This window comes from Diospyros lotus, chromosome 1 (genome assembly GCF_014633365.1).
Source record: "Diospyros lotus cultivar Yz01 chromosome 1, ASM1463336v1, whole genome shotgun sequence".
NCBI lineage: Eukaryota > Viridiplantae > Streptophyta > Magnoliopsida > Ericales > Ebenaceae > Diospyros > Diospyros lotus.
Window position 1 is genome coordinate 27,364,669 of NC_068338.1, and position 22,605 is coordinate 27,387,273.

Below are 22,605 nucleotides of genomic sequence, written 5' to 3' on the forward strand. Positions count from 1 at the left end.
GCCAAACCTTTTAAGGCCCCAAAAGTTACATGCTCCACCAGGGCACTTCCAACACACGCTGCAGTGTTGAGTTCCGGTAGCTTTGATCCGTTATTGGTTTCGCCGGCAATCGCCACCGTTAGGGCTCCGATCACACCTGATAACAGGTAACATGCTGCCTCGTTGTGTGGATATACAGAAATACATACATACATATACGTGTGAACATTTCTGTCTCACGTTAGGGTTTAATTCTGCAATTTACGTTTTGAGCTTAGCAAAAGAACAGCGATTCAGGGAAGACTTGAACAGTAGGGAGTTTCTATTTTAATTCAGAGGCAGTTGTATTTGTTTTTAGTTTTATACTTTTTTGACGGTTGAGTTCCATGTCTTCCGTTTGGATCTCTAACCCATGCTGCGATGGTGGTGTTTGTCCAAATTGTGGGAATTACTTTCCTGCACAACTTCGATAGGTTTCATTTTACGAGGGCGATTGAATGCTTTGACATCTTTTTGCCCCCATTAAGTTACCGGTGCTCTAGATTGGCATCGATGAGTCACCATCTTTTTGTTTCAACTATTTCTGTATGTAAGGGTCACTGATGAAATAAATCACGACGCTCTCTTCCTTTTGGCGTCAGAGTAGTGTCTTCGATTCTATAGAGCAGTACTACAGTATACTTGTTAATGAATGTAAAAAAAAAATTCTATGTGAACCCTCATTTTCAAGAAAGTTCTATCACTTACGTCCTTGTTTTTGCTTTCCTCAACCAATTTTGAAATAATTAGGGCCTGTTTAGTTGTAGAAAACTTTTTCTAGTTTTCCAACTCTAATTTTCTATATTTTTTATTCAAACTCCAATTTTCTATTGAATGATTGAATCGCCAGTTAAAAACAAAAACTCAGTTTTCTATTATACTATGAAATGCAAAACATCACATAAAAAGGATGTTTTCTAAATTTTCTGGAAATGAATGGCTATTGGTTTTTGGAACACAAAATGTTAGGGCATGTTGTAAAATTGAAATTGAAAATATGTTAGGGCATGTTTAGTTGTAAAACTGAAATTGAAAATTTTGAGAATGTTTTCAACTGAATATGCAAGTTTTCATTTTTCTTTTTGTGTAATTTCAGCTTTAGTAGTTCTCTGTAGTAGTTGCCTCTGAGTTCATTTGGTTTGCTGCTGGAGCAGCTGGACATATTTTGTTTAGATTTTAGGAACTTTGGCTTTTATTGAGTTTCCTTGTTTCTCTGTTAAACTCGCCGTATTACCTGGTAATGGATTTTGAAGACAGGTGAACAATAAGATTTGGTCAATTATAAGATAAAGTGCATTCAAGGCAATGGTTGCTGGTTGTGAAAATTCTCTCTTTTAACATGAGCAATGAACTATTGTGTTGTGCCAGTTGTCTGACATTTGTGTTGAATATGTCTACATGAAACTTGCAATTCAACCCCTCAAATCTTGATGAACTCTTGTGCCCAAAATGATGATGTGATGGCTATTATATTGTGAAAAAACAAAGAATGCCAAGCACACTGAAAAAACGACTATAGTTTAAAAGAAACTTGATACTATGACTATCATGGAAACAAAAATGGTTGGTTTTCTCTGTGTAGCTCCTTCTTGATATGAATTAGAGTTTAGGCTTGAGAGCTGGCTGCAAGTGGGATGTTGTTTGGAATCAAGTGTAATATAAGTAATGGTCGTTCAAACTTGATTTTTAATGAAGTTCATAAATATGTTTTAGCTTCATTTGTTTGGCTTTTGAATCAATATGAAACAAGTTTAGTTGAGTTCATTAGTGTTTGAGAAGCTTGCTTGTTTCATATAGTTTTAGGTTTACTGGGTTGAGTTCAGAAAATGAATCTTGCTTGCTAAGGCTTAGTTTGATTTTGTTTTCGTTTTCAATTTCTAGTTTTTGTTTTTTTCTAAAAAGGTTGTAAAAGAATCTAGAAATTGGTGCTCACTTGTGTTTCCAAAAAAATTGAAAACATATTTTTGTGGTTTTTACATGTGTTTGAAAAAACAAACACTAGCCCGAGTTCTGCGATTGAACAACATCCCTCTTCCCCAATCTTCTTCTTTTGAGTTGTTTCTCCCATGTTGAGATTCTTTGTGTCTGTATCTTCCTAAATGACCTTCTCTTTGATTCGCCTGACTGTTCTCCTCCTTCCTCCTAAACTCCAGTTGGCTCTCCATTTCCCCAAATGACTTTCCGTTTCTGTTACTTGGCTTGCCTCTCTTTCCCCTGAACTCTCTTTGCATTGTCTAACTTGCTTCTCCCTTTCTCTTGAACTATCTCTCCCTCCCTCGAGCTGTATCTTGTTCTCCTGCAAGATGTCTTTCCCTACACCTCAAGCTGTCTCCCCTTTTTACTTGGTCTGGTCTCCTTCAGCTGAGTTTTGTTCTTTCTAAGTCGATCTCTCTCTCTCTCTCTTTTTTTTTTTGGCTGCAGTTTGCTTCTTTGCTAGGGCACCGATAAGCCTTTTTTTTTTAAATGTTTACTTTGACCCCACTAATCTATTTTCCCTAGAAATAGATGAACTCATTAAACATATTTCGTAGATATACTTAGTTGTATGCTTTTTACAGATGGCTTTGTCTTAGTACATGAGAGAAAAGAATGTGTGAATTCTAAACTTGAGATATAAAAAAACACTTAGCATTTGGAGGTTTTAAGTTAAGCAGATTGGAAAATTGAATATATAGAATGTAAGTTTTGTGAAAATATAAGTGCAAATGACGTTATGGTAAAACTTGAAGATCAAGTTTTTATAAGAAAAGATCAGTTTAGATATATTGGATCAATCATAAAAAAGATGGAGAGACTAATAAAATTAACTTGAATGTTTAAAATGGAAAAGTGCATCTCATTTTTTATGTGATGGTCAGATTCTGTTCAAGCTAAAGGAAAAATTTTATACGACATCTATTTGTTGTAGGAAACAAAATGTTAGATAGTAAAGCACTGTTCAAAATATGAGCATAACGGAGGATGTTACTAATTACTATAGATGTGAAGCTATACAAGAAAAGATAAAAGTTAGTGCGACTCTTATTGAAGATAAGATGAGTGAAGCACAATTAAGATGATTTAGTCATGTGTGAAGAAGACTAATAGAGGTTCCTATGAAGAGAGTGGATGGAATGGAATAAGTTTTTGGAAAAAGAGGTAGAGGAAGACCAAAAAGGCTTGGTGCAAGACTCCTAGATATGACATTAGCAATAACCACCTTACAAAAGATAAGGCCGCATATAGAAATAATTCATCATCATCATCGATTGCATATCTTATCCAAGTTATTAGTGGTACAACATTCATAATGTCAATTGATTTCTAAAAGTCACATTGACAATAAAAATCCATGCAATAGAACAATGTGGCAAAATTTTACGACAAATGCCCTTCCTGACACAACCCTCTAGGGAATGATAGACAAAATAATTAACGAGCTAAAATTCATTTAGTCATCCCCACTTGTGAGATTAATGCTTCATATGTTATTGTTATCATTTACTTTGATTCCACTTAGTGGGGTTAAGGCATTTGATGGTTCTGATGGTGGTATTATTTACTGTTGTATGCAAACATTTTTATGAATATGTCAGAAATATTTTGGACAAATTTAGTACATGAACCTTATTTTTTATATAACTTTTTTGTGTGCACGCATAATTTTGGAGAACATTTTTTTTATAAGTAACATCATAATTATTTGAGGAAATTTACTGCTCATGGTTTGGTATGTATTTGAAATGTTTGAGCTTAATTCAGTTATTTTTATTTTGGAGATTTCCATATGGTTGTTCTGCTAAATTTATTTTCTCCTTTCAAATTATGACTTAATCTAATTACCAAATTTTCAAAATTTTAATAATAATTACATTTGGATTTATTATTATTTAATAGTATTGTGTGAATTAACTTATTTAATCACCATATAGAATTAAGGAAAAATCCAATACAAGCAGAGTCATCAAATGCAATTTTTAGTTTTAGTTTTCAAATTTCCAAAAACACACCATGGTATTAAGTGGGAGGTTTATTTTTCATTTTCTTAGCAGAAAATGAAAACTCAACCTGTTAAAGTTGTCTAGAGTATAGGCAAATGAAGTATTAAATAGAAGTTGTATCACAAAACTGTAATTAGTAAAAGTTATGGGGTGAAACTGTAAATATTTATATCTTCATAGGGATATCCACCCTCTATTATAAATAGAGGGCAAGGGGTAGAGAGAGAGAGAGAATTCTTAGTTTTTCCTGTTTGTAAGACTACTGGCCATCCTCTTATGTGCTGAGAGCGGTGGGAAGAAGAGATCAAGATTGTGAGAAAAGTGATTCTTGGAGCGATCTGGTGGAAATCTCTTTGGTTATTTTCATTGTACTTGGGAGCACTGTAACAGGAGGGAGTAGGGGACTTTGTACTGCTGTAATCACTCTTGGTTTCTAGTGGATTTGTCTCGGAGAGAAGAGTGGATGTAGGATTGCTCTTTGCAGTCCGAACCAGGATAATTCAGTGCTTCTTGGATGGTTTGATTGTTCTTTTCTCTCATTTCTTTGCTGTTTTCAATTGCTGTTAAATCTATTCGGTTGTGGTTTGATTTCCGGGTGAGGAGATTAGAGAGATTGGCAAATCTAAGTCTTGAATCGGTTTCTAAGAGCTCCTAAACATAACACAACCAAAAAAAGAGATGAAAACTAAACACAAAAAAGTGAATGGAAACATGAAAAATAAAACTGCACAAATTCAAAGAGGTCCCATGGGACAGGTGTCTGGTTTTGTTTGAAGCAACATGAACCTTTGTGAACCGATATGGACTCGAACTCTTGCACTTTGTTATTCCGCTGTCTTCTTCTTCTTCTTCTTCTTTTTATAAATGAAAATTAATTTTATTTCAATAACAGCAAGAGTGCCAAGATGGGGACATTAAAACAGAGGAACCACTAAGGGCCCAAACAAAATCAGCCCCATAGCAGAAATAATCAAGAGAACTATTTCATTTTCTTCAAAATGAAAGAATAAAGGATTGGTTGACCTCAAATGTTTCTTGTTTCAACAGGTCATAGAGGTTGTAAATACAAAGTTTATTACTATTTGCTACTAATGCAGTTTTGGTAGAAATTTCTTTGATGTATTTCCTCCATCTTTTCAGAAATGCTGAAGGAAACTAACATTTGGTTTTTGGCCTCAGGCTCCATTTGGGTTCAATTATTTAAATTTTTAATGTCTTTTGAATCCTTTTAAAATCCTTGACTTGAGAAGGTTTGTTCTGTTGTGTCATTGAATATGCCCAACTCTCAAGTGTCATATAATTTGTGGCCTGAGCTGTCATTAATTTCAAACGTACACTGCTCTTTGTTTGGGAAAATCACACATGGTAGTCTTGAGGTTTGAGATAATTGCAAAAACTACCCCTAAAGGTTGAGAAAATACAGTCAGTACCCCTGAGATTTACTACCATGTTGCAAGTTCCACCCTGCTGTTATTTAACCCCAGTTAAATATTCATGAATGTCCAAAATGCCCCTATGTTTAAAAGGCCTCTTTCTCTCTCTCCACCCCTTCTTTGGTGATTGAGCCACTGTCACCACCAACTGCCTCTGCTTTCTTCCAGCATGCCTCTTCTTTTTCTTCCCCATTTCTGTACAAACCGCCTCTGTGCAACTGCTGCATCCCTGGCAACTGGATCACCTATTTGCAACTGCCACCACCATGGTTGTCACAATCGATTGTCTCTACTCTTGTTTGACATGAGGAGAGAATGAATAATAGAATGGTTTTTCTGTCCATTTGTTTAACGACAGGAGAGGTTATTGCTATTTTCAAAACGTGAGGGATGGTTCCTGCAATTACGTCGAATCTCAGGGGGGTGGTTATTGCTATTTTCCCTATTTTGTTTGATGATAACTACTCCATTGGTTATAATTTTACATATATTTGAGATGTTTAGGATATCCTTATGCATGCAAACTTACAGTAAATGAATTGAAAATGTGTTATAATTTTTTAGCTGCATTTTGTAGTTTAAAAGTGCTCTAGCTCGTCATGTTTTGCCCTTCCTGACGTAGAGCTTGTCATGTTTCTTTATTTCCTACAAAAATATAGACGTTATTGAATGTGTATTACTTGAAAGTGGAGGTTATAACCCCTGCTCATATTAGGGGGGAAAAGAAAAAGAAGAGAGAAAGAAGAAAAGCTACTAATCTTTCTTTTTTATTTTTTTTCCCCTGCTTTTCAGCTTCTTTGCTAGCTTCAGCAATCTTGATGTCAAGGACACGCAATGCTATCGTTGCCACGGGCTTACTAGCTTTTGCAGGTGCAGGCTTAGTATTCCCCTTCTACATGGCGTAAGCAAATCTTGTTTGAAGCGATAATAATAAAGCTAAAAGTTTGACCGTATGCATGTGTACTGTTGCTCTAGGACTAATTATGACTCTAGTAATTGGTTACTTCCAGGTCCAGGTCATCCAAGGCGAAACCTGTGATTGACTCGTCAAAGGCACTACCACCGCAGGCAACTTTCCGAGGGCCTTACATCAATACTGGTTCACGGGATATTGGACCTGATCATCGAACTTACCCGAAGAAACAGTAATTTTGTGAAGATAGTAACTACTATTTGTGGGTGGATATGGAAGTTGATTGCAGTGAGAAAGTATTGAATCTCTGCTGTTTGGCTCCGCCAGATGTGGAAGTGAATTGTGAGAAAGCATGCCACCAGTTCTATCTATTATTAGTGCCAAAGGTCCAGATGCTTCCTCTTGTTGTATGTGAGCGTGTTGCAGATGGACGAGACTACTGGGGGGGGGGGGGGGGGGGGGGTGAATATGAGTGATCTTGAGAGAAGATTCTGAATGGGGTAACTTGAGATATCAGAGCCAGGGGGATGGGTAATGTTAACAAACACAAGGTATATTTATTAATAAAATTTGTTTTAGCGTTAATCTTTTAAACATGGGTAATAGGGTTGGCAATGGTTCGGTTTGGTTTCGATTTTTGTCAAAATCATAACCAAACCAAACTTAAATTACTAAAACCAAAACTAAATCATTACCCATTTAGTTTTAAAAATTTAAAACAATAACCAAACCATTGGTTTCGGTTTGGTTTCGGTTTAATCATGATTTTTTTAGTTTAATTCATATTAACAAACAAAGACAAATAGCATTCATAAATTTTTTTGATAATTTCATAGCAAACAAAGATAAATTCTAATAAAGTTACCTTATTCTTGCATAAAATTACAAAACTTATTGGATATAAAATCACATTTCCAAACTTATAATTGTTAAAATCAATAAATTAATATGTGCATAATTAAATTGTAATTTAAGCTAAAAAAAATTAGCTACGAAAGTTAATACCTTCATCAATAACATTAATACATTCTTCGTAAATTGATGCATATCCATCTGAAATGAATGAGTCAACTCTATCTAACAAAATTATAAATATAAAAAATAAATTAATATGAAGAGAGATGAAGCAGAGAGCGAGAGGCAGCGAAGGTGAGAGAGATCGAGGGTGAGCGAGAGTAAGAGAGGCCGAGCCCTAGCGAGAGCAAGAGAGATCTAGCGAGGGCGAGTGAGAGCAAGAGAGATGTAGAGAGTGAAGGCGATTGGCGAGCTCGCGCGGAGGAGCAAGAGAAATGAGGCATAAAATGTGAGAGAGATTGAGGGCAAACGAGAGCAGGGTCGAGCCCTAGCAAGAGCAAGAGAGATCTAGCGAGGGCGAGCGAGAGCAAGAGACATGCAGAGAGCAAGGGCGAGGGCGGGCGGACGAGCGAGAGGCAGCGAGGGTGAGAGAGAGTGAGAGTGAGGTTGAGAGATGAAGGAGAAGAGAAGGGGAAAAGGGTTTGCAAGCAAGGCAATTGAGTTATGGTGGGCTAGTCTCAGGTGGGCGGGATTGTTTATAATATATTATATATATATTCGGTTCGATTCGGTTACCCACCATTCGATTCAGTTTCGGTTCGGATTTTGTTTTGGTTTTAGTGAAAACCATAACCAAATCATACCCATTGAAACAGTGTTCGGTTTTTCTCCGAACCAAACCATTACCCAGTCAAACGGTTTTTAACCGCGTCGATCGATTTAGGGTAATATTAATTGTAATAAATGTATTTTATTTTTAGATACTCTGTACTTTTTGTTTCTTATTTTTATCTAATATAAGAGTGTTTTGAAGCTACAAAGATAAGGCGAACTAAATATAATATATTTTATTTATTTAAAAAGAAAAATTACACTCGGTATTCTCTTAAGTTTAGGATAATTGTGCAAATTATTTTTAATATTTGAGAAAGCACTAGAAGATAGAGAAATAAAAAAAATAAAGATAAAGTAGTCATTTGATCTATTTGTTTAATAATAAAAGCGATTATTATTATTATTATTATTATTATTATTTTAAAAAAATAAAAATACTTTTTATAATTATGCTAAACTTCAAAAATAGTTATTAATATTTTATATTTAAAAATAAAAAATATATTTATTCTGCGGCTTTTAACGATCGTAGTTAAGGCGCAATGGTTTCAAATATAAGTTACCCAAATTGATGAACCCTGTTGATCGCATGCAACCAACAGCTTTCGTCTTCATCAATGGTTATGTGAACGTGGCGGATGAGTTGAGAGAGCGGACAACGGTGGGGTGGTGAGTGAGAGTGGGACCCGGAAGGAGGAAATGGAGAAGTTCCTGAGTCGCCTCGCTTCCGACTTCTTCTTCTTCTTCGTTTTCTCTGTTTTGTCGCTTCCAGAAAGAAAGAAAGAAATTCTGAGCCCACCCATCCATCCATCCATCCATCCATCCTCCTCCTCTAGGAAGCTTGCACGCAAACTGAAACCTTCTTTCTCTCTCTCTCTGTCTCTGACATTCCAAATTGATTTTTATGTAAGCACCATGCTATTGGTATCCTTTGTATATATAAATTATGATGTACCAATAGCATTTTCTTTTATCTAATAAGCAAATCATAAAGGCTGAATTCTAATTCATTAACATATGGCTGTTCTTCCCCTCTCAACCTCACCTATTTCAACCGCGACCCCTCTCCCGCCCCCGCCCCTGCCCCCGGCGACACTTGCTCTCCGGAATTCTCTCTTTCTTCGTCCCGGGAAAACCTCAGCCTCGCCTCTGACACGCCGGCGGCCGTCCCTCTCCCTGCCGCGTGTGGCCGCTCCTCCCACGCCGACCTCACCTACCACTACTGAACAACAACAGCAACCATCGGACGAATCTATATCCGACCCAGTAGCACAAGTCGAGGTAGAAGATGAAGAGGAGAGCTCGTCTTCCAGGTTCTCTTGGAGAGATCATTGGTACCCCGTCTCCCTCGTCGAAGACCTTGATCTGGACCTTCCCACTCCATTCCAGCTCCTCAACCTCGATCTCGTCCTCTGGTTCGACCGGTCCTCCTCCCAGTGGGTCGCCTTCGACGACAAGTGCCCCCACCGACTCGCTCCTCTCTCTGTACGCCTCTCGATTCAACTTCCTCCACCTTTCTTAATTAGGGTTTCTTGGACTCATTTTGTGAATTTCGATGCTCCTTTTTCTTTTTGGGCTGACAGAGTGGATTTCGTTTCTTTTAGGAAGGTAGGATAGATGAAAACGGGCATTTGCAGTGTTCATACCACGGGTGGTCCTTTGACGGGTGCGGATCTTGTACTCGGATCCCTCAGGCTTCAACGGAAGGCCCAGAAGCTCGGGCAGTTCGATCTCCGAGAGCCTGTGCAACCAGGTTTCCGACCTTGGTGTCTCAAGGTCTGCTCTTTGTTTGGCCTGACGAGAATGGCTGGGAGAGATCAAGAGCCACCAAACCCCCCATGTAATGTGTTTTTTCCTATGTATTCTTTAGTTTGTTTACTTAGGCATAATATCTATCGGTTTATATATTTGGAAGGTAAATGAAGTAATGAATAGTTTAATTGTTTGTTGATTACATATGTTAAATGAGAATGCACGAGTTTTGAGTATTTTATTGCTATGCTGTTGCTCTTGGTGAATTGTTTAGGTTGCCTGATGACTTTGAGAAGCCTGAGTTTTCAACAGTCACAATTCAGCGCGATTTGTTTTACGGTTATGATACTCTCATGGAGAATGTCTCTGATCCCTCCCACATTGATTTTGCTCATCACAAGGTGAAGATACTTGTATCTAAGCAATTTGGTCTTGTATCTGATTAGTTTCTGCTACTAAAAGAACCGAAACTTTGGGAGTTTGGTATTAAAATATTAAATTTTCCTGAGTAGGAAAGAGATATTATTTTCTAATGTTAAGTCACTTGGTCAAATATCTAGTACTTAGTTAATTACATTACTCAGATGCTACAAGGACCAGAAAATGCATAAAGGTTCTAGAAACAAGCAAACTTAATTAGTATATTTTGAAGTTGGCGTGGAACATGCAGACCACGAAAGAATCCTATGACCGTATTGTTGAGTAACATATGGATCTCCCACCTTGACACGGAACACGCCGATCATACAAGAATTTTTGGCCGTTTTCGTATGTTACGTATGAGTCTGCAACTTTGGGTTGGTTTATAAATTTTGGGGTTAACCTTTTGAAGTTTTTGGTTAGGTTTTGGGTTTTTCCTACTGGTGCCATCCAATAATTTATAATGCTAGATGCTTGCTCAAAGCTGCTTCCTTTTTTTTTTTTTTAGTGGAGGGGTTCCAAGCTTTGCCAACTAAGCCCCCTATGGATCCGTGCACACAGACCAGCCCAGCATGTATTGTTATATTATTAACTTATATTGAATGGTAGTATAAAGTAGTTATTTATATAGGTTAAATTTTATGAATAAAACTATGGTACACTGCCTGGTATGAGATTGATGGCTGTGGTCCCTATTTCCAACATGGCATGGTCAAATGCAGTAAATATAGCTGCTTTCCACTGATTATATGTACTAAAATTTTGCAGCTAATGTACTAAATCATTTTATTTTGCCTCTCAACATAAAAAATAAATAAATAAAATGGGATATCAAACATGCCATCTTTTATGAGTGATACATGCAGGAAGAATGCTAAATTCCTAAATACTAAGACATGACCAAAAAAACAAAATACTTGCATATGACTGAAAGCTTTACACAATAAATCGAATTAGTGATTTGGATATCACAAATTATTAGTAAGATGGAACGTGGTAGGGCAAGCCATAAATCTAGAGCATTGTAGTCTGTTCATGCGGATCTCAAACTGGTTTTCCCTGTTGGGAAAACCTTCTGATGAAAGAATGGATGGGGCTTTGAGGTCTTTGCATGGATCAGCTCTCTTCTACCCATAAGTTTAGAAGATCTAGCAAAACAATGTAGAGATTTTGTATTTTTGTAGTTCCTTTTTTCCTCCTCCAAGAGTCAAATTGTACTTTTTTAGTATGTTCCCATATAATAGTCGCAAATATTCATGCCTAGGTGATTTTTAGTTCTTGTTTATGCTAGAGGTTAATGGATTTAGGGGGATTAAGTTACTCATTTGCAATTGTTGTTACAATTACATTTATGAACAAGGTATCAAGTCTGTAGGAACTTATTTTCCAGTAATTAACTTATCTAAAGTATTATTTATTTGTTTGTGGTTATGCACGTGCTTAGTTACTACATAATCTGAAATAAGGCTGCTGCTGTTGGGGCTTTGCTGGGCCATTTTGCAGGTTACTGGAAGGAGGGATAGAGCAAAACCTTTGCCCTTTAAAATGGAGTCTACTGGCCCCTGGGGCTTCACTGGATCAAATGATGATAATCCAAAAATCAGTGCTAAATTCATTGCTCCTTGTTATTACATGAATAAGTAAGTCCGTTTTTGCTGATTAGTATAAATTTGTACATAAGTGTGCAGCTCTCCTGCCTGTGAATTGTGTTTCCTGGCCAAATGCAAGTCAAAGACTTGATCGTTTAATCTGTCTTATGGCCAAATGAGGCTCTAATGCAATTCTTTGGTCCCTTAAGAAGTTTGGCATTTATTTATAGCTTAAAGGGCTGCAACCTATGGACAAGAAGCCCTATGAACTCATTTGTAACTACAACTACAACAAAACAATCACAAGCCTTAATACCTGAGGGGTTGGCTGCATTCATCTATACCTATCTTTATCCATGGCCATATCCAAAGGGCAATTCTCTACATTGGCAGGAAAATCCTTTGAGGGTTAACACTTCAGGTCACCCTATATAACAACATTGCTAGACAAATTATCTTTTTATTTATGGATTGGTTCATTCCCCCTTTCAGTAGATAGCATAAGATGGCATAAGTATAGCTATCTTCTCAGGCTTCTCCTCCTTGATTATGCTTACTCCAAAAATGAAGCAATCTGGGCGGAGAAGAAGGGAACCCTAACATTCTGAACAATCTTTGTTTGGTAAAAGCTACTAAGTATGAGTTATTACTTCTTAAAAAAAAAGAAAAAAAAGCTACCAGGTATGCTTTGTTGATATACTTATAAGAAACTTTAATTTTTTACTCCCACGTGGGAACTAAGTTTTTTATTTTAAAAGTAGAGAGCCTTGTGCACTAGGGACGCCCTTTATATTTGATCATGGAAGAGGTTTCTGTTCTTTACATGCTCTTATGCAAGAATTATGCATCAATGATGTTTAGAAGGTGCTTGCTGTTCATATATTTTGTTTCTTATCTAAGAAAAAAGTGATGTTTCTTTGGTGGCTTTGTAAATCCATAGCTTGTTGTGCTGTCTGCTATATTAGTCAACCTTCTAAATCTTTGTGGTCTTTTCAGAATAGAAATTGACACAAAGCTTCCTCTTGTGGGTGATCAAAAATGGGTAATATGGATTTGTTCCTTCAATGTGCCAATGGCCCCTGGAAAGACCCGTTCAATTGTTTGTAGTGCTCGAAATTTTTTCCAGTTCACAATGCCAGGTCCTGCATGGTGGCAAGTAAGTACTTCTCACTTGTTTCTTAAAATTTTGCAATAAATTAAAGAAATGTAGGTGCATGATTTAGATCAATCCAGTTGATCTTCCTCTTCAGCATGATCTGACCTTCAATCTTGTTTATTCATAATGTAGTGGTAGTCTTACTGTTTTTAACTTTTATCTTCCTAGTAAGCTGTACTGTGTTCAATTTAACAGTATAAGTATCCATTATAGCCTAAAATAGTTGTTGTTGATATATGAGATAGTGAAGTTACATATCTCTCTCCCCTATGACTTCTCATAGCTGTGCTGGTTCAGCAGAGTAGAGGTGCCAGAGAAGAAGCTCTTTTCTTTTACTAGTTTGATTTTGAACTGTATATGTGTGCCAGACTGTGATCAACTTCTTCTACAAGCTATGGCCACTACATTGGGAAGAGTCTGAATGTCAGTGCATGGGCTTATTTGCGGACATTAGTTTAGTCTTTAGTTTGTAGAAGTCTAAATGTGTCTATGATTAGAGATGTAAATACATACCGTCCCAACACATACCTTCTGCAGACCAGGTCATGCGTATCAAAATTTTGTAAAAGAGGGGGACAGGTTGGTCCATTGGGTACCAGCATACAATTTGGAATCCGTTTTTTATTATTTTTATATATAATAATCTGTTGGTTTTGTAAATAATTGAGCTAAGAACAGATAGCAAAGAAGAAGGAAAAGATAGAGGAATTTCAGCTGAAACTTAAAAGCATGGAACGGAAGAAGATTTCCTCACTTATTGAGTTCAAAAGATTGTTTTAAATACACAAGTCATCCTTATCTAACAATCTATTCAAATACTTCCTCAACTATAGGAGATAATTATCAAAACAAACTGCAGCTAAGACTAATCAAATAATTCAAAAACATAGGCTAAACTTTAGGAGTTTTAAATTAATCCTTATCTGCTAAATTTTCTCTAACAAACCAGCTAAGAGATAGCTTTGAAAGCTATCTATTTGAACCTGTTTCAGCAGCTTATCAGCTGCCGAGGCATTCTTTCACAACATAATCCTTCTATTAAGTCTCTCTTTCACACAAATTTCCTCTCATGTCAGCAACATTGCCAGGTAGCACTCTCTTCTTCTTCTCTCCATTGCAGATGAGGGTTTACCGAACCCAAATGCCTCTGTTTCTCTCCTCTTTTCTTCTTCTTGTGCTTATTCTCCTCTCCCCTATAGCTTCATTTCCCCCTCTCATTTAAGCCTCACTCCCTTGGTGCCGTGCAGTCAACCCTCTCAATCCCTGACCCTCACTTCTCCTCTCACATAGACAACCTTTTCTTTTCTTTTTTTTTTTAACCCAACTCATTCCAAAACATCACCACTAGCCACCACATTATTGTCAACAGTTCTTGCTTTCCTATTATTAAAGATTTATATGAATATTTTATAAATTTATTTACTGATATTAGTAATATTGTAAATTCCAAAAGTGTTTTTTTTTTTGGTATATATCAACAGATATGGGAAAGATAAATTTGTCCTAGATCTACATATTTTGGTTTGAGCACATTTCTTTTACTTTTATTTTTTAATCTTAATGTCTCATCCTTAGCTAGATCTAAATTTATATGTCTTGCATGATGATAACAGGAGGCTTTTAATCTTAAGATCTGCTCCCTTTTTGCGTGTGATGGTATTTTTTTTTGTTTTTTGTACAAAAATTTCTGCAACAATATCATTGTCCTAATGTGAAATGGAGTATTCGAATATTTTTAATTTATTTTTTATAATTTTTTTACTGATATTAGTAAATATTATAGATTTACTGATATTTTTTACTATAAACAATCTTCTTAGTTATTATAAACTTTTTATATGAATTTAGTGATAGTTATTATGAACTTTTTATATGAATTTATTGACTACCGATATGCAATACCAATAGGTACCATACCTTCTACTTAACAGGGACAGGGAGAGAGATTAATAAGGGGTGTGGGGTCAGTGGAATGGCTTCCCTATGGCATTCCATAGAGATTCTTATGAGAACATATGCTAGACAAGACATCATGTATTTCAGCACTCTTTTCCCCTGTTGAGCCTTAATTTCTGGGGCTTTTCAGCATGACAAATATATAGTCTTATCCATGTCCATGATATATTGGTGGCTATATAAGGAATTCCTGTTTCATCGACCTTCCAGCTGGGCATCTACACAACGCCAATCTTCTATAAGTTGATTGCCCAATATCCTTCTGAAGTACACCAATTCTTTGCTTCTTGTTATGTAAGGAATGACTAGGTGCTTTAATATGGTTGAAGATTCTTGATAGAGATAAAGATGATGAGATATATGAGTCAAACAATGTAATCAAAAGTAATGGAAAAATATTTGTGGCCAAGAAAGGACATGGTTTGATTTTGATTTTGATGTTGGTAGAAAAAAAAAACTTAAAAAAATGTTAGAAAATAATGGCTAAATTTAATATGACAATTATTCATGTGATGTAAACCTGTGCATTAATCTTTCGACATCTATACTATTCTATAAAAGGAGAACACCAGTTTGATGTCTCCTAACTTTTGCTACCATATGCATCTTTTCAACTACCAAATAGACTGTGATTGAGAATGTTCGCTGGCAGATTTTGGTTATTTTGTGTTGATCACATATGGTGTTTGTGCATGCATTGAAGATGCTATGCTCTAGGTTGGAATTGTCATTTCTACAACCAGACCTCCTGACATTGGAAACCTGCAAGAAACATAGAGTACACATGTGGGAACTCGTACAAACATGACTAACACAAATATGAACAAATAGTCCAGGTTTTAAATGTGCAGGAAGCCAAATATTGTAACACTGGTAAAAATTAGTTAAAAGGCAATGGCAATTCCAGTCAAGTTTTTATAGTTTTTATCTTGTCCTTAGGGTCTAAAATTTATATGCTGGGTTTAAGTGGGTTTTATCGAACCATTATGGCTAAGATTTTATCATGTGGCTTCCGGAGGATCTTGCTTGTGTGGTAACAAAGCATGATTTTTTCCTCTTTTCTTTTATTATCCCATGCTTCCCATCCAGCGTCCTAGATCCTACTTCAGGCTTCTGAAACATCTTAGTAAACTTACCTTTCAAAATTGGAGGCTTCCATTCTTTGCCACTGGAGGAGCTATAGAAATCAATTCTGGAATATATTTAGTCAAGCTTCATTTTTTTTTAATTGCAATCTATCAGGAAGTCTTGTATATTTCTGACTTTGCGATAATGACAGGTTGTTCCCAGATGGCATGAACATTGGACTTCCAACAAGGTATATGATGGTGACATGATTGTGCTTCAAGGTCAAGAGAAGACATTCCTTTCAAAGTCAAAGGAGGGTTCTGCTGATGTCAACAAGCAGTATGCCACAATAACATTTATACCCACACAAGCAGATCGTTTCGTCTTGGCATTTAGAAATTGGCTTAGGCGGCATGGTAATAACCAACCTGAGTGGTTTGGCACCACTGACCAGCAACCATTGCCATCTACTGTCCTATCCAAACATCAGGTACCGTTGGGATTTAGCTGTGCTTCCTGACCTCCATTCCAATTAAATTATGAGATTGAATTATAAAATCTCCTCTAACAAATTATTGTCCAAGGGTGCTTAAACCACCAATCTAAAAAGGAGAGTTGGAATCAGTTGGGTTTATGTACTAATGAACCTGGAAAGGCATTTAAGAGTGTTATGAGTGCCTATATGACACTTCAGCCAGAGTAATTGTCGTGCATGCATCCATTACAAAAGAGGTGAACTTAGTGCGCAAGCATCTCTCATTGCAGGCTCTAGGAAAAATCAAGTGTATGGAGCTGTGCCCTTATTTAGCAAAGAAGCTGTTTCCTGAATTGTGCATACATCCATATTTCCTATTATTTTTCTTATCTTTTAGGGAACATGGCTTGCTTTGGACATCGTATGACACCTTTCCAGTCTTGGCACAATTTTAAAAAATGAAACAGCAACAATCTGAAGCCTCAATCCCACTATGTGGGGTCGGATATATGAATACTAGACCACCATCCATCTTTATCCCAGACAATATCCTATATCATATAAGGTTTCCCACCAATTTTTTTTTTTGTCTTTTTTTGCTTTTCCTTTCCCTTTTTTGTTTCGAACATTCTCCATTTTATCCATTAATCTTATAGGTGCTTCTAACGGTTTTCTTCTCACATGTCCAAATCATCTTAATCTAATCATGGTTCTTGCATTTTATCTTCAATGGGTGTCACTCCTTATTGCATATGATCTGGTTTTTTATTTTGTCCTTTCTTGTAAGGCTGCACATCTACAACATTCTCTTCTCATCTCATCTCATATCAGCTACAATTTTTTTTTTTTTTTTTTAATGAGGGAGAAAAGCTGTAATGAGAGCAATTATGGAGTTAAAAGAGGAAGGACTATCAAATCTATTGAAACCACTTCCTGTGTCATGGTTCAAAGCCAGGAAGGAAAGGCCAAAGGATACAGAAGAGAAGAATTAGAAAAGCAAGATCACATTAATAATCACTAACTCTACATAATAGAACACTAGATATTTGTGCTGGAGTTGGTGGAAGCCATCTTAATGAGCCCACATTCTATTTCCCTTTTTGCTTTCCTCAGCCGAGTCTATGATTTCTGCTTTCATTGCATAGTTGTACTTCAGTTGTTAAAATTTACCTGTCAATCCCTTTCTGATGCATTTTTGAATACTCATAATAATCATTTTACCTGTGAATGAACACAACAAACATTGTACTGTTGGTTCTTATTTCCCAACATATGAATCTAAAATTTTTGTTTTCATTTAGGAACTACTCTTTATATGTAAACTTAGCCATAGTGATGCTGTCTCCTTATTGATTCATTGGAAATAAAGATCATGTCATAGTAGCTTATAATTGTAAATGTAGCATCACAATAAATTCTGGTTGCATTTTGTGTGCAAAATTTTTTTAAGGGTATCATCTTTACCATGGTATATAAAAATATATTTGTTTTTGTCATGTTTTTCCTTGTATGTATCCAGATCTCTTTCATGAAAATTTCCATTCTATCATATCATGTCCATATCACATGGCTATATATCCAAATTTTCTACATCTATAAATGCTTCTTAATGTTGAACTGAGTACTTGTTAGTATTCCCAGTTTTTTTTTTTTTTTCCGGGGGAAGACATTGCTCAAGTGAGTACACACGGCTTTTTGAGTTTGGATGGTTAGTCAAGTGCTGGGTTTTTGTTGCTTTAAAGAACATGCATTAAAGCAAAACATATTCCATTCAGGAAATGAACTATTGGACTGTAATGTGGTTTAAAGGACCATGGATCTGATTGTGAAAGCATGCACATATGTTTCAATGCTCTGTACCTCTTTCCAAAATTGTGCTTAAAATTTGCCTGTTGCCGTCTCAGATGTTGGATAGATATGAGCAGCACACTCTGAAGTGTTCCTCGTGTAGAAAAGCTTACTCAACCTTTCAGACATTGCAGAAGTTCTTACTTGGTGTAGTCGTTCTCTGCTCTGCAACGGCCGGGGTCCCTTCAAATATGCAATTGCGGCTTGTTTTGGCTGCTGTCGCAATTATAAGTGCTGCTTCGGCTTATGTGATCCATGAACTTGAGAAGAATTTCGAGTTTGTTGATTATATACATGCTGAAATTGATTAATTTCACAGAGAGCTGGCCCCAGGTTGCCATTGAAAGTGTATGTATTAGGATGTACAAATTATTCGTATAGAAAGTAGAGCAAATTGTGAGAATTTTTACAGCTTAGTTTTGGTAGTTGCGTATTGATTTTTCTTTTTTGACAGTGTTTCATACTTCCTATGGATTAGTATTGAGGAATGACGTAATCAAGGTCGTATCGTATGTATGGTATAGTTGACTATCAATTGATATGGAGTTTTCTGTTTTCAACTAAGTTATTATATGGTTGAAACCAACAATGATCAATACACCTCCATATATGGATTGGACCTTGCTAGTCAGTCCAGCTGTTAGCATCATTAGTCAATATGTATGGTTGATGGAATCTACAACGCTAGGAAGCCATGCCACCATTTTCCCAACATACCACTAGGCCACCTCAACCTCAAACCAGAAGAGCTGGTGAGTGTGTAGAATGAACGGTGCTCGATACCATCAATCTGGACTTCACTGAATTGATAAAAAAAATTGAGACGTCACTGTAACCATCATTTATTTTGGTAGTTAAGAAAGCAACACTTCACCAAACTATTACATTCATATGCACATGCTAGTGTCAAGCAAGTTACATAGAATCCCAAGATGCCCAGAATGCAACATCAAATTATAACCTCATTCAAATTTTTGGGTTTTTACCTGTATGTGCGTGGTATCAATAACCATATATGCATGCTATGCAACACCACATTTAGTATGCTCTATGCTCGTATAAATGAGGAACACTGACGCATTTTCTTCTACTTTTTTCTGAAAGTCCATGATCCAAAACTCCGTACAGCATAAAATTTGAACTTCGCATAAGATTTTGAATCAAAGTTAATTACCTTGTCCATTCGCAAGTCAGGTAGCACACTCTTATTCCAGAAATATCTTTTCCGGTTTTTCAGGGTAAAGTGTAAACGTTACATTTGAATGAGTAAACTTCCCATTGGCCATGTTCCTTGAAGGGCTGATGAGGGGTGAACTTGGGGTTAGAGACGCTATCTAGGATTTTGGTGGTCTATATATATAGATTGGGCTATGCTTATTAGGCTGGTTCTGTTTCAGGCACGGACAACCTGTTTGCTTAACAGCTCTATGGGATTAATTGTTACTTCATTTCACATGCAATGCATGCGTCATAGGATCAGTTCATTATACATATGGTCATGATCTACATCGTCAGTTTATGCTCCCAACTGCAATATCAAACGACTAGGAGACCCATGGATCACATACTCATGACATTTTGTCCTGATGTTTAGAGGGAAAGAAATCATTGCCTTTGATAAACGGGAAAAACGTAAGTTAAGACATCTGAAATGATTTAATTATTCAAGGCCACCCCATTCATTTGAATGTGATACACAGCTAGACAAGTATGCTGGAAAAAATGGGTATACAAATCCAAAAATCGGATGAACAAGCTTCAACTGAGGCACGTGACAATCTCAGAATAATTTCCAAATAGCCAAATGGCAGCTCAACTATACTAAGGGAATCAATGGGTCTTTCCAGGCTAAGGCAGTTCAGCTGAATAATGCATCCCTGCGTTATGCATTGAGATACTGAATCGTAAAAGGGCTACACTAAAACTCTTATCTGCATCTTAAATCGTCAACCAGCAATGGCAATTACTTCTTTGTGGGGACTGGCCACAGTAAAACAAGCTTATCTCAGTCAAAAATTCTCTCTCCAGTTGAGAATAGTAAAAATACAATAGAACTAAAGATGCAAAGCAACCCTGGGATGCAGAATACTGATCTCCAGCTCTCTGGATTTGAAAGATCCAAATCAGCAGTTTTAGCAGCTTCAAGCAGCCGGCCAGTAAAATCAACCCCAATAATGCCAGCTAATGTACCGGCTGTATTTGAAACTCCCATCACAATGCCAGCATATCTTGGGGCAATATCCATGTGATTTACTGCAAACCCAGCTCTACCCAAGGCTAGAAAACCAAGAGCCACGGAAGAGCAAAACACAGCCCCACCAGATGTTCTGAAGAGCGGAATTGCCATCAATGCAAAAGCAGACACCATAAATCCAACAGTATTCAAGATCTTTCTGGTCTTATTCACAGACAAGATTCTCCTTGTGATCAAATGATCAGCAATCACCCCACCAATATTTGAGAATATAAACATGTTCAGATACGGCATCATCTTAGAAGAACCCATTTCCTGAAGACTGAGCTGGAGCCCCAGTTCAAAATATGTAGGCAACCAGTTCATCAACACATATAAGGCGTAGTGAAAAGTAAAATTATTCACAACAATTGCCCAAACTGATAGGCTGAGGATAATCCTCTTCCATGGGATTTGAGCGCTTTTCAGAGAATGACCTCCATTCTCCACTTTAACTTTCTGAATCCCTTTAGTTGGCAACAATGATTCCCCAAAACCAGCAGCAGTTGCTTTTGGGTGCTCAGAACGAGGTGGATCACTTGCACATCTGAACCAAAGTACAGACCACATGGCTCCCAAAGCTGCTTCAGCGGGAAATACAGACTGGGGACCCTTGAACTTCACCAAGCTGGGAAGAACAAGCATCCCCGCAGCTGCCCCAAAATACATTCCAGACATTGTGAGAGAAACAGACCTTGATCTCTCATGGGGTGGAACCCATTGAGCTAGGACTGTGTGAATGGATGGGAAGATGAACCCTTGAGCCACCCCCACAAGTAAACGAGCTATCACCAAAACCATGGGCCGAGTTGGATCTAGAGGAACTAAAGTACAGGTGAGAGACCATAATACAAATGAAAGAAGCAGAACACGTCTTCCCCCTATCTTCTGTGCTGCCCACCCACCAGGCACTTGTGAACAGGCATAACCACAATAGAATGTCGAAAGTATCATGCCTTTACTTGATTGGTTTACCCCTGCAGCATCAGCAGCAAAAGTGTACGCAATTGAGAAGCCCACACGTTCTATGTAGCACACACAAGTGCAGATGAAAGTCAGAATGACAATCACATAGCGCTTTGGAAAACTTAACCTTCCCATTCTTTATTCCTCAAACCAAAATCACATAAATTAGGTCCCGTTTGGTGCTTCTCTATGAATGAATCTGCTATCTAGCGCATAAGCTTTTTATCAATTATCAATCCCTTCAGAAGGAAAATATAGCACCCACATTTGTGCATTCAAGTAGTCACCACTGTGTTGGCAGAACCTGGAACAAAATGTAGAGAGATCGGTACATTCAATGAGTCCTGCTATGGTGAAAGAACAATAAAAATAAAACCCTCAGTTCTGAATAACAAAAAAGACCCGCACTCCAGAATATGACAAATGCCGCTCTCTTTCTTTCTCTCACTCTCACACACGCGCGCCCACACACACACAAAGTTAAGAGATACTGAATCAATGAAGAAACAGTGAAGGAATAAGAATACGAAAATCTATTTCAAGGCATAGATTGCTCGAGGCAAAGGGAACCGAAGAATTACAGATCTCGCAAGGCTTACATCTTCTCTTTACAAGCGTACAAACTCGAGAAATGAACATCTCCAGAGTCCCTCAAACTGACGTACACTTCAGGGAACTGAAATAATTTATTCAATAACTGAAATGAAGCACCAAAGCATTCATCATCGAAAGCAAACAGCGAAACAGAGTAGATTATTGATCGTTATAAAATCTAAACTCACCTTAAAATTGCCAGATTTCTGCCTGCCCTAGATCCCCAAATGACGGCGAGAACACTCAATGGCCCGGCCCCAGATTGAATTTGGTCAAATACTGAGGCACCCAGTTGTTGCCTTGTACGACGGGATTCGCAGAAGACGAATTAAGAAAAACCCTAAACGTAACGAAATGGGGGGGGGGGGGGGGGGCTTGTTAGAGACAGAGATACACCTCCCTCGCCCTCTCTCCCCGTCAAGTCAACGAATGCGAAATTACTGCCACCGTGACTCAATGGTCAACTTCGCGTGTTCGTGGGGACTCGGCTGAGGTTAAAGATTCATCCAAGTAAGTTGGCAGTTGGCTACTCTCTCTGTCTTCGCTCGCTCACTCATAATAACCAAAAAACATCC

At 37.3% G+C, this 22,605-nt stretch overlaps 3 protein-coding genes across 11 annotated transcripts; 2 read left to right on the forward strand and 1 right to left on the reverse strand.

Moving 5' to 3' along the window:
- Window positions 1-2: 2 nt before the first annotated feature.
- Window positions 3-6,792, forward strand: LOC127795881 (uncharacterized). 2 transcript variants are annotated; one of them, XR_008021885.1, is made up of 3 exons: window positions 3-146; window positions 6,224-6,301; window positions 6,442-6,792. XR_008021885.1 is itself a non-coding variant. In XM_052327847.1 (3 exons), exons 2-3 carry the CDS (start codon window positions 6,250-6,252, stop codon window positions 6,578-6,580), a joined length of 222 nt encoding a protein of 73 aa, XP_052183807.1. In that variant the 5' UTR covers window positions 3-146; window positions 6,224-6,249; the 3' UTR covers window positions 6,581-6,792. The 2 variants fall into 2 exon arrangements, 1 of the variants encoding a protein (XP_052183807.1); XM_052327847.1 differs by having other exon boundaries at window positions 6,224-6,332.
- A 1,784-nt stretch (window positions 6,793-8,576) lies between these two features.
- On the forward strand, window positions 8,577-18,797 carry LOC127806837 (pheophorbide a oxygenase, chloroplastic). Its single transcript, XM_052344376.1, has 7 exons — window positions 8,577-9,458; window positions 9,578-9,813; window positions 10,000-10,126; window positions 11,649-11,785; window positions 12,731-12,890; window positions 16,126-16,404; window positions 18,294-18,797. Exons 1-7 carry the CDS (start codon window positions 8,991-8,993, stop codon window positions 18,546-18,548), a joined length of 1,662 nt encoding a protein of 553 aa, XP_052200336.1. The 5' UTR covers window positions 8,577-8,990; the 3' UTR covers window positions 18,549-18,797.
- Window positions 18,798-19,818: 1,021 nt separating this feature from the next.
- On the reverse strand, window positions 19,819-22,398 carry LOC127806845 (probable anion transporter 5). 8 transcript variants are annotated; one of them, XM_052344441.1, is made up of 4 exons: window positions 22,219-22,398; window positions 22,036-22,133; window positions 21,564-21,740; window positions 19,819-21,447 (listed from the first exon to the last, which is right to left on the reverse strand). In XM_052344441.1, exon 4 carries the CDS (start codon window positions 21,422-21,424, stop codon window positions 20,243-20,245), a length of 1,182 nt encoding a protein of 393 aa, XP_052200401.1. In that variant the 5' UTR covers window positions 21,425-21,447; window positions 21,564-21,740; window positions 22,036-22,133; window positions 22,219-22,398; the 3' UTR covers window positions 19,819-20,242. The 8 variants fall into 8 exon arrangements, with proteins under 8 accessions (XP_052200401.1, XP_052200355.1, XP_052200385.1 ...); XM_052344395.1 differs by having other exon boundaries at window positions 19,819-21,740; window positions 22,036-22,112; XM_052344425.1 differs by having other exon boundaries at window positions 19,819-21,740; window positions 22,018-22,112.
- Window positions 22,399-22,605: the final 207 nt, after the last annotated feature.